This window comes from Somniosus microcephalus, chromosome 10, assembly GCF_052327205.1.
Source record: "Somniosus microcephalus isolate GS21.2 chromosome 10, FLI_Smic_1.0, whole genome shotgun sequence".
In the NCBI taxonomy this organism is placed as follows: domain Eukaryota; kingdom Metazoa; phylum Chordata; class Chondrichthyes; order Squaliformes; family Somniosidae; genus Somniosus; species Somniosus microcephalus.
Genome location: NC_140996.1, coordinates 197073473 through 197088357, shown reverse-complemented (window position 1 = coordinate 197088357; position 14885 = coordinate 197073473). Strand labels below are relative to the sequence as shown.

Below are 14885 nucleotides of genomic sequence, written 5' to 3'. Positions count from 1 at the left end.
CAGCCCCTGGCCTCTCTCCGTCTGGGCTCTGGGCTCTCCCCCTCCAGCCTCCGGCCTCTCTTTGCCCAGCCCCAAGCCATATCCTCTCGCCAGTCAACTCTGAAGCCAGCACCCCAGCTCTGAGCCTCCCTCCCACCCAGGTTGCCCCCATGTGTAGCCACCTGTACCTAGACAGTCCAGTCCAACCTCAGTGCATGTTGCTGCCAGCCTGCTTCCTTGGGATCAAACCAGAAAATCTAGCTCCAGTGATACCAAAAAGCGCTTGCATTTATACATGTTTTTAGTCATTGTTGGGATGCTGATACCACTGGCAAGGCCCTTCCCTAGTTACCCTGAGATGCTGGAGGCAGACCTTCTTCTTGAATAGCTGGGCGTCCAAATTCATTGTAGCAGTTTGAGGGCAATTAAGAGTCACCACACTGGTGTCGCATGTAGGCCAGACCAGGTGAGAACAGCAAGTTTTCTTCCCTAAAGGGCACTAGTGAACCAATTGTTTTTTTTAATGAGAATCTGACAGTTTGATGGTCATTTCACTGCCACCAAATTATTTCCAGGTTATTTAAACTGAATTTAAATTCTCAACTGTCATGGTGGGATTTGAACTCACAGGGTGGAATTTTAACATGAAAAAACGGGTGGGTTGGGGTGGGGTGGAAGTTAAAGTATTAAAAATTGAAATCCCGACCCCAACCCGCCCACTTTCGGCTGTTACTCAGGCGACGGGCAGCCAACCCACTGTCAGGAGGCAGGTTGGCATTTAAAATATGATAATCAGGTCCTGAAGCCTCAGCTTTAACCTGCTGAGCAAGTTTAACTGCAGCCGGCCGGGAATCCCAGGCCTTGGGATTCACAGTAGCTGCAGCGAGGTGAGCACAACCTCCGGGAGCAATCCTTGTGGGCCAGGAGGAGTAGGAGTGCTTCCTCCCAGCCCCCCAAGCTCACCCACCATCAACCCGTCCCATACAAACATTACCCGCCACCCACCCCACCCCGGGGATTGGAAACACCTGCCCCCCACCCCACCCCGGGGATCGGAACTCCCCCCCCCATGGGGTCGGAGATTGGATCGCCCCACCCCGGCCAGGAATCCAGAAGCACTCCCCACTACTTTTCAAATACTGCCATGGGATCTTTTACACCCATCTGAACAGGTAGTACAGTCTCAGTTTAATGTCCCATATATAGCACCCCTATAACAATGCAGTGCTCTTGCACTGAAGAATCAGCCTGGGTTATATGTTCAGACCTTGGAATAGGTCTTGAACACAGAGCCTTCTGATTTATAGGCACTTGAGGGAAATAAACTTGCAGGGCTACGGGGATAGAGCGGGGGAATGGGACTGACTGGATTGCTCTACAGAAAGCCAGCACGGACTCGATGGGCCGAATGGCATAATGACTCTAAGAAGGAAGAGTACTACCACTGAGTCAAGCTGGCACTTAAGGGGGAATTTTTCAATTTTGTGCTTCTGGCTGGAACTCTTACTTCTCAGCAGCCTGTATCAGAAATGAATGGCCGGAAAATCATGTGCAGTGTGCAGCCAATTTCCCAATATATGTTTCCAACTGGTGAGGCTCCTCGCTGGTAGGTCAAAACTGGAAAATGCCGCTCTCCAAATCTAATAAACATTACAATTGTCTGGATAGTTTAAAAGAAAGAAACTTTACCCGTGGTTGTTAGAATGCCAAGAATTATTCCAATTTTCCTTCCTGCTATCATTATCATTTCAGGGCGATCACCCTCGTACGTTCTTTCAGCTTTTTTGGCTCGTTTTGCTGCCCAGATACCAACAGCAAGAATAAGAAGATAAAAACTGGCCATTGACACAGCCCCAGCAATATTTACTGTCATGGTGTTTTCTCCTACAGTATGAAACAAATAAACACAAATAATAATTACAACACAATGCAAAAAATAGATTTTCAGCAGCTATTGTAATTGCTATTACTCTAGGCAGCATTCTAAATATTATTATCTAAGTTGTCTGAGACTAACCTCTGGTAGAATCCTATAGAATAGCCAATAGCGCCACATGGATTGCAGCGGTTCAAGAAGTCGGCTCACCATCACCTTCTCAAGGGCAATTAGGGATTGAATACTCTCCACTTGCCTGGATGAGCGCAGCTCCAACAACACTCAAGAAGCTCGACACCATCCAGGACAAAGCAGCCCGCTTGATTGGCACCCCATCCACCGCCTTAAACATTCACTCCCTGCACCACCAGCGTACTGTGGCTGCAGAGTGTACCATCTACAAGATGCACTGCAGCAACTCACCAAGGCTTCTTCAGCAGCACCTCCCAAACCCACGACCTCTTCCACCTAGAAGGACAAGAGCAGCAGGCTCATGGGAACACCACCACCTCCAAGTTCTCCTCCAAGTCACACACCATCCTGACTTAGAACTATATTGCCGATCCTTCATCGTTGCTGGGTCAAAATCCTGGAACTCCCTACCTAACAGCACTGTGGGAGTACCATCACCACACGGACTGCAGCGGTTCAAGATGGCGGCTCACCACCACCTTCTCAAGGGCAATTAGGGATGGGCAATAAATGCTGGCCTTGCCAGCGATGGCCACATCCCATAAACGAATTTTTAAAAAATCCATTAAATAACACTCTTTTCAAGTAGTATCTCTAGTTTAGATTTACTGTTCTCTTGTACTTAGTACTTAACCTGACGTGTTTAGCAGATTAATAAAACATTTCAATAATAACAATACAGGAAGCCCTTTAGTAACATCGGCCCAGAAATTCAGGTCTCCACGGGTGAGTACGCACGGGGTACTCACCCGTGGGCCCGATGGAAGTGCCGGTTTCCTGCATGCACTGTGCATGCGCGGGAAACCGGTGCTTCCGTTCTTCTGAAAACAGAGGTTCAGAGGTCAAATGCGTGCGCGGGGGAGTCTGCGCGTGCGCTTTGAACTTACATTTTTTTTACAGGTTTCTCCGGGAGGGTAAGTCTTTAGAATTTAGAAATGTAAAAAGCAGGCGTAAGGCCTGCTTTTTACAAGGTAAGTGGTCAATTAATTAAAATTAAAACATTTTTTCCACAGGTTTATTATTTTTAAATACTTTAAAGCAAGGTAAGTTTATTTTTAGCCCTGTTAGAATATTTAAAAAAAATTTAAATTTAAATTGTTGTTTAAAATAGTTATTTAATGTAATTTATAGTTTATTTAAAAATGTGGTTTAAAAAAAAAAATTATTTGAAGGTTTACTGCTATTTTGGGGCCATAGTATTTATAAGTCTTGACAGGTCTTCCTGTCAAGACTTATGAATGGAGCATTCCCTGCTCCGATTGGCTGCCCATGACCCACGTGATCCCAGGGGATGCATCGAACTAACTGCGCCCCTGGGACACGCAAGCACTGCGCGCCGGCAGCTGGGCCGGGCCCCGGATCGGAATTCCACGGGGCCCTACAGCTCAACTGCCGGCGCGCAAGGTAAGTGCTTGTCGGGGGCTTGCACCCACGGGAAGCCCCCGACCCGAATTTCTGGGCCATTAACTTTGAGAGGCATACAAAGAATGGCGTGGCATCAGCAAGGTATATGATTTTACAGAGTGTCTATTGACACCACTGTGTCAACCAATGAGGTGCACAGTTTCAGCCAATGAGTTGAAGGTGGGGACTTAGACAGGACTCACAGCAAACAGTCTACTTTAAAGCAAACAAAGTCTATTTACTCAGAAAATGGAGTCTTTTTAAAGAGTGCATTACAGCAAACAGTCTACGGAGTCTATTTAAAAAGAATTTCTATGAACTACAGCAAACAGAACTCATAACCAAAACTACAGCAAGGTTATTTCTCCAGAAAAAATGCAGTGAGTGGAGGATAGTTACATACAAGTTTATGCATAAAATCAATCCCAGTCACTTACAGCAGTGCAATCTCTAGTCGTGATTGACAGGCTAATTGCCCAATCATCTCCATTCTGGCTGGGAATAGTGGTGTCTCTATATGCAGCTGCTGTAACTTCACTGGAAGTGCAGTGCATGCTTTGCTTACCGATGTGAATGGGATTTCCGATGCACCTCCGGTGGCGACACAGGAACAGCTCTGAGAAAATTCTGGTACTGGTTCAAGTTCATGAGGTAGTGGGTGGGGAGGGCGAGAAGTAGAGAAATATGCTCAAGTTGCTAATGTGAAGGTTCACTGGTACTCTAGGGAGGCCCTCCCCTTCTGCATTGGCTCCCTGAGCAGTTAGAACATGATATTTCACTCCATCGATCCCTGCACCTGAGCTGTAGCAATTTCTTTATCTCATTTGGGCCCAGAAATTGTGGAAGTGATGCATCTCACGGCGAGTGATGTGAATTGGATTTTTTAACATTACCCTTTAGGTTGTATTATTTTGTGGGCAGCAAATCGCTGTAAATGTGAATTGGTAATGGCTCGACGATGTCACCAGGACCTCCTGAACGTTGGGCCCAATCTCCTTAACCAAGGAGATTTAAGGAATTAGTAGAAAGAAACAGAACAAAGGAAATAGGTTGAATTAGAGTCAAATTAGATGTAGAAAGATAAATAAGGAGGGAAAGAAAGGGAGTGGATTAAGAGAGAGAGAAAAAAGAGACAGAAAGGCAAAATGTAAAATTTTAAAAACCTCTAGGAACTAATTACTACCCACGGGACTGATACTTCACAGTTTCAGTGTTCCCTTTCTGGGTCTCCAAGGTTGAGTGGCATGTCAGGACCATAAATCACATCTTTAACGGGGTCCTTATGACAGGAATTATCAACCCTAAATGGCTGCGGCGAGATTAATTCATATTAACAGCACAAACCCAGCAATTTAATGACACACAATGGGGAGGCTCACGGCACGATGGTAATTTTTTCATTTTAGGTGAGGCTAACGGCGGAGCGGTAAAAATCGTCCAGCACTCTGAGGTGAATCAGAACTCATGGCGTATCTCTTCTTCACCACAAATTGCTGGCTTTTTTATGCTCTAATAACGGCGGGTGCCGTGAACTCGCCATTATTTTTCCAGCAATTTCTGGGCCACTAAAAAACTCCTATGATGGGAGTGCAGTCATCTCGCCCTTTCTCCTTATATCAGGACTGAGAATGGCTGTGAACATGATATGAAGCTACAGTTCCTTTCAGTAGAATGTACACAGCTAAATAAAAAAGTACAATCTACAGAGCAACAACTGCAGAATTGTACCCATGAATGTACTTTTGTATATATACAAGGAAAGAATAAAATCAGGCCCACAATGTCTGACTGGCATTGAATAGAAGACTAGCCTATTAATATCACTCTCTCGTCATTCCTAATTTATCTATTCCTGTCATAAGTAGGACAACAGCTGCCTTCTTATCCCTTGGCAACGGGTTGATCCGATTTTTCTTTCCCTCTCTTTATTTCTCTTCCTGTACCTGATTTGACTCTAATTCGCCCTCCTTCTCAGTCGTTCCTCTGTTTCTTTCTCAATCCTTAAATCTCATTGGTTTAGGAGATACTCTGTTGGTTCCACTGTTCACTGAGGTCCCAGTGCCCTGTTGTCCTCGCCACAGTGTTACCAACTCGCACTTCCAGCAAGTTATGGCGCAAGAATCTTTTGAGCTGAAGGGTGCAGGAAAAAATCTAACGAACGCAGCACGCCGCGAGATGCCCCACTCTGGCAAGGTGTAGCCCATTGAGTACTAGACATGGCTAAATTATCAGCTTCTTCCTTGTGTACTGTATAACTGACTAGGCATCATAGTGTTGCCTATTGCTGTATCTGAGGTAAAAAAAATACTTTAATTTTTATTTCCATTTTCCACTGCTTCCTAGATTTGTTTTCTAAAGCAGTGTTGGCAAGAAGTACCCTATTCCTTTCATTGATTGTTAGTTACAACTACCTCCATACTTCTTCTAATAGCTCCATTTTAAGGAAGATCCAACTTTACTATGTTGTATTGCTTATATTAATGGGATTGAGATGGTAATATGTATTTTGGATACATATTTACAGGCCATTGTAAGCTAATTGAACAGAAGAATGGTGATCACAGGTTAAAATGTGCCTCTTCTATGTAGGTTTTTAAACTGGGGTTCTCAGGCTCCATGTAACACATAAAACATCAGACTTCTGTATTTAACTTACCAGCATATTATTTCTGTTACCGTTTACTAATAAAAGAGTTTTCTGCAATTACGGTATATTTTTCCTTTGGGTAGCTGACTCTGTCTTTCAGAGGTGAGCACTGGGGTCCCTAGGAGTGTGTCAATATTTGTAGAGTGATTCCAACGAGAAAAGTTTGAAAATTACAGGCTCAGAGAGACTGCGAAGTATACAAATTTCAATACACGTCCTGTTCCCTAGATCATAATCTCAATAATCTCCTTTTCCATAAATCTTTCTCTCCAGAACAAGCATTTTTGTGCAATGATAAAGCAAACAAACGTTTTGAAGATATTTCTTTAGATTCCAAATAATTATTTCAATCATTTAGCATCACACATCTCAGAGTCTGATTTTAGCTGGAACTAGTCTTCCCTTATTTTCAAAGATTTTCCCCACCTTTCACATTGTGAATTCTCCCCTGTCAGAGAGTAGACTGGCAATCGGATCCCAGGCCTATACCAATATTCCACTTCATCCTATTAACTGGAATTGAGTGAGAGCCACCTGGGTTGAGTTACTCTTCAATATGGTGAAGATTTGCTGCATATCATACTGACAGCCATTTGTGGAGCACAAAGTTAAAGATAAAAACATATAGGCCGGACACACACTTTACTTACTTCCACAAGACTGGCAGTGATTGAATGCATTATAAAAATTGCAGAAGGGATGAGACACATACCACACACGTCAAGCAGACTGCCAGGGATTGGATGCATAGAGTGTCAAAACTTCATTTGGCTTCAGACCAAGCAGGTCATGTTCTGTGCTACAGAACACCATATTGATGGTGACAACAAGCAGATGGGAAAAGAAATGTAACCGTGTGATCAGGAGCTGGAAAGGAGACAGAGGGTGCAGATGATGGATGGAATAAGGTGAATTAAAGGCTGAGAGGAAAAAATTCAAAGGACGGGGGGGGTAATAGCATGGTTAGGTGGAAGGCAGATGTTGGAGCTGTAAGTTTGGGAGAGTGGAGGGGTTGGGGGTGTAATGATCAATAACATGTCATTCTATAGTGGACACTAGGTGGAGCCGTAGAGCTGTGTAGAGCTGTATATATATATAAGACTACACTACCCAGCTGTATGTATATTAAGACTACATTACCCATGAGGCACTAGGCTACCCACAAGGCAGCAGTCAAGATGGATGCCTCTACAGATACTGTACCTAGTCCACATGTGCTCAATAAAAGTGTCTAGCAAAAGCTAGCTGTGTTCATAATAAGAATGTCTATTTATTAATGAACATAAGATGGTACCAGGATGGTGAAGATCTGCTGAAAATTGTGAAAAGCGACATGGAGAATTTGAAGCTACCAGAGCGTTTGAAACTCACAGGAAATATCGACTACAATTGGCAGACTCTTAAACAACAATTCAAACTCTACATTGCAGCCATCGGATTCGGTACGAAGCCAGACACAAGGAAGATAGCGTTGCTGCTTACGGTTGCAGGCCCACAGGCGATAGAGGTATTTAATACATTTGTATTTAATCCAGAGGAGAACAGAGAAAAATTAGACGATGTGCTACAGAAATTTGATGCACATTGCTCTCCCAAAAAGAATGAGACCTATGAAAGATATATGTTCTGCTCAAGGACACAGCAGCAAAATGAGACTTTTGATAGCTTTATAACTGATCTGAAACATGTAATTTCTCTGAGCTGAAATCATCCATGATTCGTGACCAGATTGTGTTTGGTATTCATGATAAAAAAAGTCAGGGAACGTCTGTTGAGAGAAACCGAACTAAATTTGGAAAATGCAGTGAAAATATGCCAAGCCAGCGAGCTAGCTCGAAAGCACGCGAAGACTTTCAGTGAAATCAATAATGAAGCGATTGTAATGAGTGATAATGCTGCTGTCGGTGCTGTGTCCTACAAGGGGAAGAAACGTGGGCAGAACAGAAATGAAAAGCAATCGGAGGATGAAATTTTTAATTGTAAACGCTGTGGTTACAAACACCAGTTAATACAATGCCCAGCATTTGGAAAAATGTGCACAAAGTGTAATGGAAAGAATCACTTTGCCAAACAATGCTTTTCAAAAGTACAAACTAAGAAAGGGCAACGAGTTAATGTAATTGAGGACACTGATTTAAGTGAGACTTTTTTGTAGGAATGGTGTCATGTGACAATATCAAAAAGGATACAGAAAATGTGCAGCCCTCAGAAATGGACAATGCTGAACATAAAGTTAATGCAGTAAAAGAGGACAAATGGATGATCCCACTGCAGGTAAATGGAGCATTAGTTACCTTGAAACTAGACACTGGGGCAAAAGCAAACTTAATCAGTATGAGTGACATTAACAATATGAAAGAAAAGTCCAAAATACAGAAAAAGTCAGTACTACTGAAGGACTATAATGGACAGAAAATAGATAGCTTAGGTGTATGCAGACTTAAAGTGACAGTCAAAGACAAAGTGCATCATCTCATGTTTTCTGTTGTGGCTGAAAGACTTGATTCACTACTGGGTGACAAAGCTTGTGAGGACTTAGAACTGGTCAAGAGAGTCTACCGTATAAACTGTGCCATAAGCAGACCAGATGACTCGGTGGATTCTGTAGTGAATAATTTCCAGGATGTGTTCAAAGGATTTGGAGTTCTACCATTCACCTACAAGATCCAGCTAAAGGAGGATGCTCAGCCAGTGGTACATGCTCCACGAAGAGTTCCAGCACCCCTGCGTGACCGGCTCAAGAATGAACTGGACAGAATGACCACACTAGGAGTCATCAGGAAAGTCGAAGAGCCAACAGACTGGGTTAACTCCATGGTATGTGTAAAGAAAAAGAACAATGATCTAAGAATATGCATGGATCCAAAGGACTTAAATGCAAACATAAAACGTGAACACTACCAGATTCCCAAGTGAGAAGAAATCACCAGTGAAATGTCAGGTGCCAGATACTTTACAAAGCTCGATGCCTCACAAGGATTTTGGCAACTAAAACTGGATGAAGAGAGCACCAAATACTGTACCTTCAACACACCATTTGGCAAGTATTGTTTCCTCAGAATGCCTTTCGGGATAATATCTGCATCTGAAATCTTTCATAGAGCGATGGAACACATAATTGAAGGTCTGGAAGGAGTTCGGGTCTATGTTGATGACATCATCATCTGGGGCTCCACACTGAAAGAACACAATGAGAGACTGACTAAAGTGCTACAGAGCATACGCCGGAATGGACTGAAGCTCAACAAAGCCAAGTGTCAGTTTGGCATCCAGGAAGTCACTTTCCTAGGAGATAATCTATCTGGTAAAGGAATAGAGCCAGATATGGAAAAAGTAAACGCCATACTCAAAATGCCCCGACCCACTGACAAAAAAGGAGTGCTACGCATCATGGGGATGATAAACTTCATTGGAAAGTTCATTCCTAACTTGTCAGCCAAGACAGCCTGTCTGCGAGACCTGCTACATAAAACAAATGAGTTCGCATGGACAGAAAGACATGAACAAGAGTGGATAAACCTCAAAACAGTGCTGACAACCACACCTATACTCACCTTCTTTGACCCAACAAAAAGAATCAAAGTGTCAACGGATGCATCAAAAGATGGCCTAGGTGCGGTCTTGCTACAAGCAGAGGGTGAAGATTGGAAGCCTGTTGCCTATGCCTCCAGGTCTATGACTGGTACTGAGTGTCGATACGCCCAGATTGAAAAGGAATGTCTAGGCTTGGTAGTTGGACTAGAAAACTTTCATGGCTACATATATGGACTTCCCACCTTCACAGTTGAGACAGACCACAGCCCTCTGGTTGCCATCATTAAAAAAAACCTGAATGAGATGTCTCCAAGGATTCAATGAGTCATGATGAAGCTGCAAAGATATGACTTTGAACTGATCTACACACCAGGCAAATACATAGTGTTAGCAGATGCACTATCCCGAGCACCCACAATGAGTCATGTGAGCTCTACTGAAGAAGACGTGGATGTTCATGTGAGTATGGTCACTGCTGCGCTGCCCGTGTCAGACACAAAATCAAAGCAAATAGCAGAAGAAACAGTAAAAGATACAGTATTACAAACAGTAATAGAGAACATTCATCATGGTTGGCCAAAAGGTTCCTGTCCAAAATATTTTCACATAAGGTCAGAATTGAGTGTCGCAAGTGGACTATTACTAAAACAGAACAGAATAGTCATTCCACAGGCTCTACGTCAAGACATGCTCAAAAGGATTCATGAGGGACACCTCGGAATTGAAAAATGCAAAAGGAGGGCAAGAGACACTGTTTATTGGCCTGGCATAAATAAGGACATTGAGAACATGATAGGCAAATGTGAGACATGTCAGAAACACCAAAACAAACAAGCAAAGGAACCAATGATAGTAGCTGACATACCAACAGCACCATGGCAAACGGTTGGTATGGACCTTTTTCATTTAAATGGTAAAGACTATCTAATAGTGATTGACTACTATTCTAACTATCCTGAGATGGCGCTGCTCTCAAGCACCACAGCAAGCAGTGTCATAATGCATGTGAAATCCATCTTTGCCAGACATGGAATTCCCAGGACTGCCGTTATCGACAATGGTCCGTACTTCAACTGTAAGGAGTGGCAACAGTTTGCAGCACATTATGACTTTCAGCACATCACATCCAGTCCTTTGTATGCTCAGTCAAATGGTAAGGCAGAGAAAGGTGTTCAAGTTCTCAAGCAGCTACTGAAGAAAGCGACAGAAAGCAAGTCTGATCCTTATATCGCCCTGCTGAGCTACCGAGCCTCACCTTTAGACTGTGGTTCTTCACCTGCTGAACTACTAATGGGTCGCAAGTTGCGCACCACGCTACCCTGCTGTGCAAAAGAACAGCAAAGTGAGGAACTGAGACAGAGACTTCAACTGTTAAAGCAAAGCTGAAACAGAAATCATACTATGACAAGTCATCCAAAACTCTAAAACCATTGACAAGGGATGATGTTGTCAGGATTGAGGATCCAGATGCATGGAACAGGAAAGCTACAGTTCTTGAGGAAGTAGGACCAAGGTCATACACTGTTAGAACTGAGGAAGGACAGATTCTCAGGAGGAACCGCCGTTCCCTCCTAAAAACACAAGAGACTATTCAAGACCAGATTGATGACAATGCCGCAACTGCATCTTGTCATTCACCACCAGAACAATCTCATGAAGACACATCAGACTTACCCGTGTTGAGAAGATCCACACGTGAAGTAAAAAAGCCTGATAGACTTAATCTTTGAGTACAATGTAAAGCTTTGAAAATGTGTTGACTGTTTTGAAAATGTTTATGTTTATAGAGCACTAACAAAAGTGTTACTGATATTATCTTTATTGTTTTCTTGAAAGTTGATTGATATTGATTTTGTTAAACCTCAAAGAAAGGGGGATGTAATGATCAATAACATGTCATTCTATAGTGGACACTAGGTGGAGCCGTAGAGCTGTATATATATATATATATAAGACTACACTACCCAGCTGTATGTATATTAAGACTACATTACCCATGAGGCACTAGGCTACCCACAAGGCAGCAGTCAAGATGGATGCCTCTACAGATACTGTACCTAGTCCACATGTGCTCAATAAAAGTATCTAGCAAAAGCTAGCTGTGTTCATAATAAGAATGTCTATTTATTAATGAACATAAGAGGGGGGAGCCAGACAAGGGAGCAGCTGCAATGTGCATGGCCTTCATTTTGGATACAAAAAAGACCATGTCCTCATATTTTGAAGTCCAAGGTGCGGGTGGGGCATGAGGTTGGGGGAGCTCTGAGGAATGGTGGAAAAAAGGAGTTTGGAATTGTTTCTTGTCTCCAGGATGATCCTGTAGATGATTTTGGCGAAAGAGAAGGAATGGTGATGCAACGTGAGATGGTCCAGCCAGTGGACAGCTAAGCCAGATAAATTCCAAGTGTGTTCGAGCCTATAGCCTACAGATTTAAGACTGTGGAGGTGGCTGTTATAACAGGGAGCATAGTGGGGATGGGAGACTGTACAGGATCTGAAGGGACAGGCAGAGGTGAGACAGCTATGGAGAAATTGATGGAGGCATCAGTGGTAAATAGGTGGCAGGCCGGAGTTTAGGAAGGTCAGAGTTAGAGAGGGCATTAGACAGAGAGGAGGTTGTTTCTCCAGGGGCGGAAATTTATAATAGAGGTGCTAGGGGTGGGAAGGGAAATGTGTCAGAAAGTGGAGATAAGGAACCATTTAGAGAGAGTCCTGTCATGACCACATGTGATGACAAGATCGAGGGGATGGCCATGAGTTTGGGAAGGGGGTTTGACATGGGGTGTGTTGTGTTATTTTGAATGTTGTATTTGAATTGTCCCACATAGCTTACCGTAGTTGTGATGTGCAATGCACTATGGGAAGATTCTCTGGAAAGTCATGGCTGTTAACTGAACTCTGTCTCCTTAATTGTTATACAAGCAAGGTTATTAAACTCTTGGGGGGAAAAATTGGGTGAGTAGCGCCACCTGTTAGCGCCTAAAGAGGCAGTCAGTGGCTGTAGCGCCACTGGCTGCGCCTCCCGCGATATTCAGCAGGGGCGCTAATGGTGGCGTTAGCCATTTGCGCTGCACCGCCACCGATGATGTCATCGGTGTGCGCAGTGCCCCATCCGCGCCCCGAACGCGATATTTGGTAGCGAATGCCGCTGTTGCGCCGTTCGCTACCCGCGCCCAGTTCACGGGGCCTTACTGCGCCGGCAGAGGTGCAAGTTAAGGTGGAGGTGTGGGGCGGCCGGTTTTTTCGGCGGCCGCCTGCCAGCACCTCCGTCCCCGGTCTCCAGATACCCCCCCCCGCGGCATTGCCGGCTGTTTCCTGAGAGCCCGGCACTTCTCCATGGTGCCGGGCTCTTTTGCCGGCACTCGCGATCGGGGTTCGCGCTGCTGCAGGCCCCTCCCCCTTAACAATGGGAGGAAGGCCTGCAGTACCGCAGCGTGCCGTGCTGCAGCGTGTGGCGCTGCGGCACGTTGCACTGCGAAATTCACTTTCAGCGCCCTAAGAGGGACGCGGAGCGCCTCGAGCCGCGCCCCATCTCCCTCTAGGGGCACTGAGGCTGAATATCTGACGATCGCTACTGCTCTGAACGCTGCGCAAAAATCTGCGCCCAGGCAAACTTGGCGCCAGTTTGGCGCCTCACCCCAATTTCTAGGCCTTGAGATTTAACAAAAGTGGCGACGAGGACGTCTGAACTTACGTGGCTCTGCTGTGCGGAAGATAGTCGGGTTTTACGTGTTTAAAACTGTTATTTTTGCCGTGGACAGTTAATTAAAGTGAGGCTGGCTCGAGGATAAAGGAGCTTGAAATGGCGGGAAGACGAGACGGCGTATAAGGTATTAACGACTTGAGAAAGGGGAGGAAAAGCAGTGAGTAAATCGGGAAGGACATTTATTCAACTGTGAAATGATCTGTGAATTGAAGCACTAAATAACTGATGGTGATTTTAGTTGAGTTCAACATTGGAAGGATCCTTAGTGAATGATAATTAGGAGCCTGAGAGAAGGAAAATGGCTGGAATTATCGGTAACATTGGACCGTTTGATGAGAATGTCGAACAATGGAGCTCATACACAGAACGATTTGAATACTTCACACAAGCAAATGACATTGGAGGGAACGAAGTAGTACCTACATTGTTAAGTGTGATGGGACCAAAGACTTTCAATCTTTTGCGTACTTTAGTGCATCCAGATAAACCAGGGACTAAACAATATAGCGAAATTGTGGAGATACTAAAAGGGCATTTTTCACCCAAACCCCTAGTCATAGCTGAGAGGTTTAGGTTCCACAGGTGTAACCAGGAAGAAGGAGAAACAGCGACCATGTTTGTAGCTGCACTAAAAAGACTATCAGAGCACTGTGAGTTTAATGACGTGCTAAATGATACTATAAGAGACAGGCTAGTGTGTGGTATGAGAACTGAAGCCATACAGAAGAGCCTATTAATGGAGAGTAATCTGACTCTACAAAAGGCCATTGAAATCAGTATTTCCATGGAATTGGCAGCTAAGGAAGCTCAACAGTTGGGTGCAACAGAAAAAGTACACAATGTAAGAACAGAGAGCCAAGGGCCATGCTTCCGTTGTGGCAAAACGGGGCATCTTGCGTCTGCATGCTGGTGTGTGGACATGGATTGCCACAGTTGTGGTAAAAAGGGACATATTCAGCGCGCATGCAGAAATAAAAAGGACACAGAGAAAACGTCAAAGACGGAAGGAAAAAAAACATTCAGACAAAAGACAAAGAAGCATGTCCGCTCTGTAGAACAGGACAAAACAGAGGCAAGTGACACTTCAGAGGAGGAACTATCACTGAACGTGCTGACTGTAGCTGGGGATTCGCATGGCTACTGGGTCTCACCCTTGCTAGAGGGGCAGCCTGTGCGAATGCAGATCGATACTGGGGCAGCAGTATCTCTTATGTCAGAGACAGTCTACAAAAAGACATTAAAGCACCTTCCACTTCAGCCAGCTAACATAGCGTTAAAGACATATACTGGTGAAAGAGTAACCATGAGAGGTATCACTGAGGTCACAGTTCAATTGAATGGACAAACTAGGAAGTTACTGTTGTGTCCGTCAGTAGTAAGACACAGACTGCAGGAGAACGGTACAACAGGTGTTTACTCAACATGGCTCACTCTGGAACTGAACTGTACAGATTACTACTCAGTGCTATATACAGGTGTGGTCACTGCTGGTACTACAGTATACATGAGCTGTAAAAAGTAGTTCCCCCCTTAAAGGTATATACATT

The 14885-nt window shown here is 44.2% G+C and overlaps 1 protein-coding gene across 1 annotated transcript in view; it reads right to left on the bottom strand.

Annotated features, from left to right (window-relative positions):
• LOC147111971 (high-affinity choline transporter 1-like) overlaps positions 1–4005 on the bottom strand; it is a 52851-nt gene extending 48846 nt beyond the window's left edge. The window contains exons 1-2 of the mRNA XM_085998306.1: positions 3889–4005; positions 1669–1930 (exon numbers count right to left, since the gene is read on the bottom strand). Coding sequence (XP_085854432.1) covers positions 1669–1930; positions 3889–4005 — 379 coding nt within the window. The remainder of the gene's footprint in view (positions 1–1668; positions 1931–3888) is intronic.
• Between the last annotated feature and the right edge of the window lie 10880 nt (positions 4006–14885).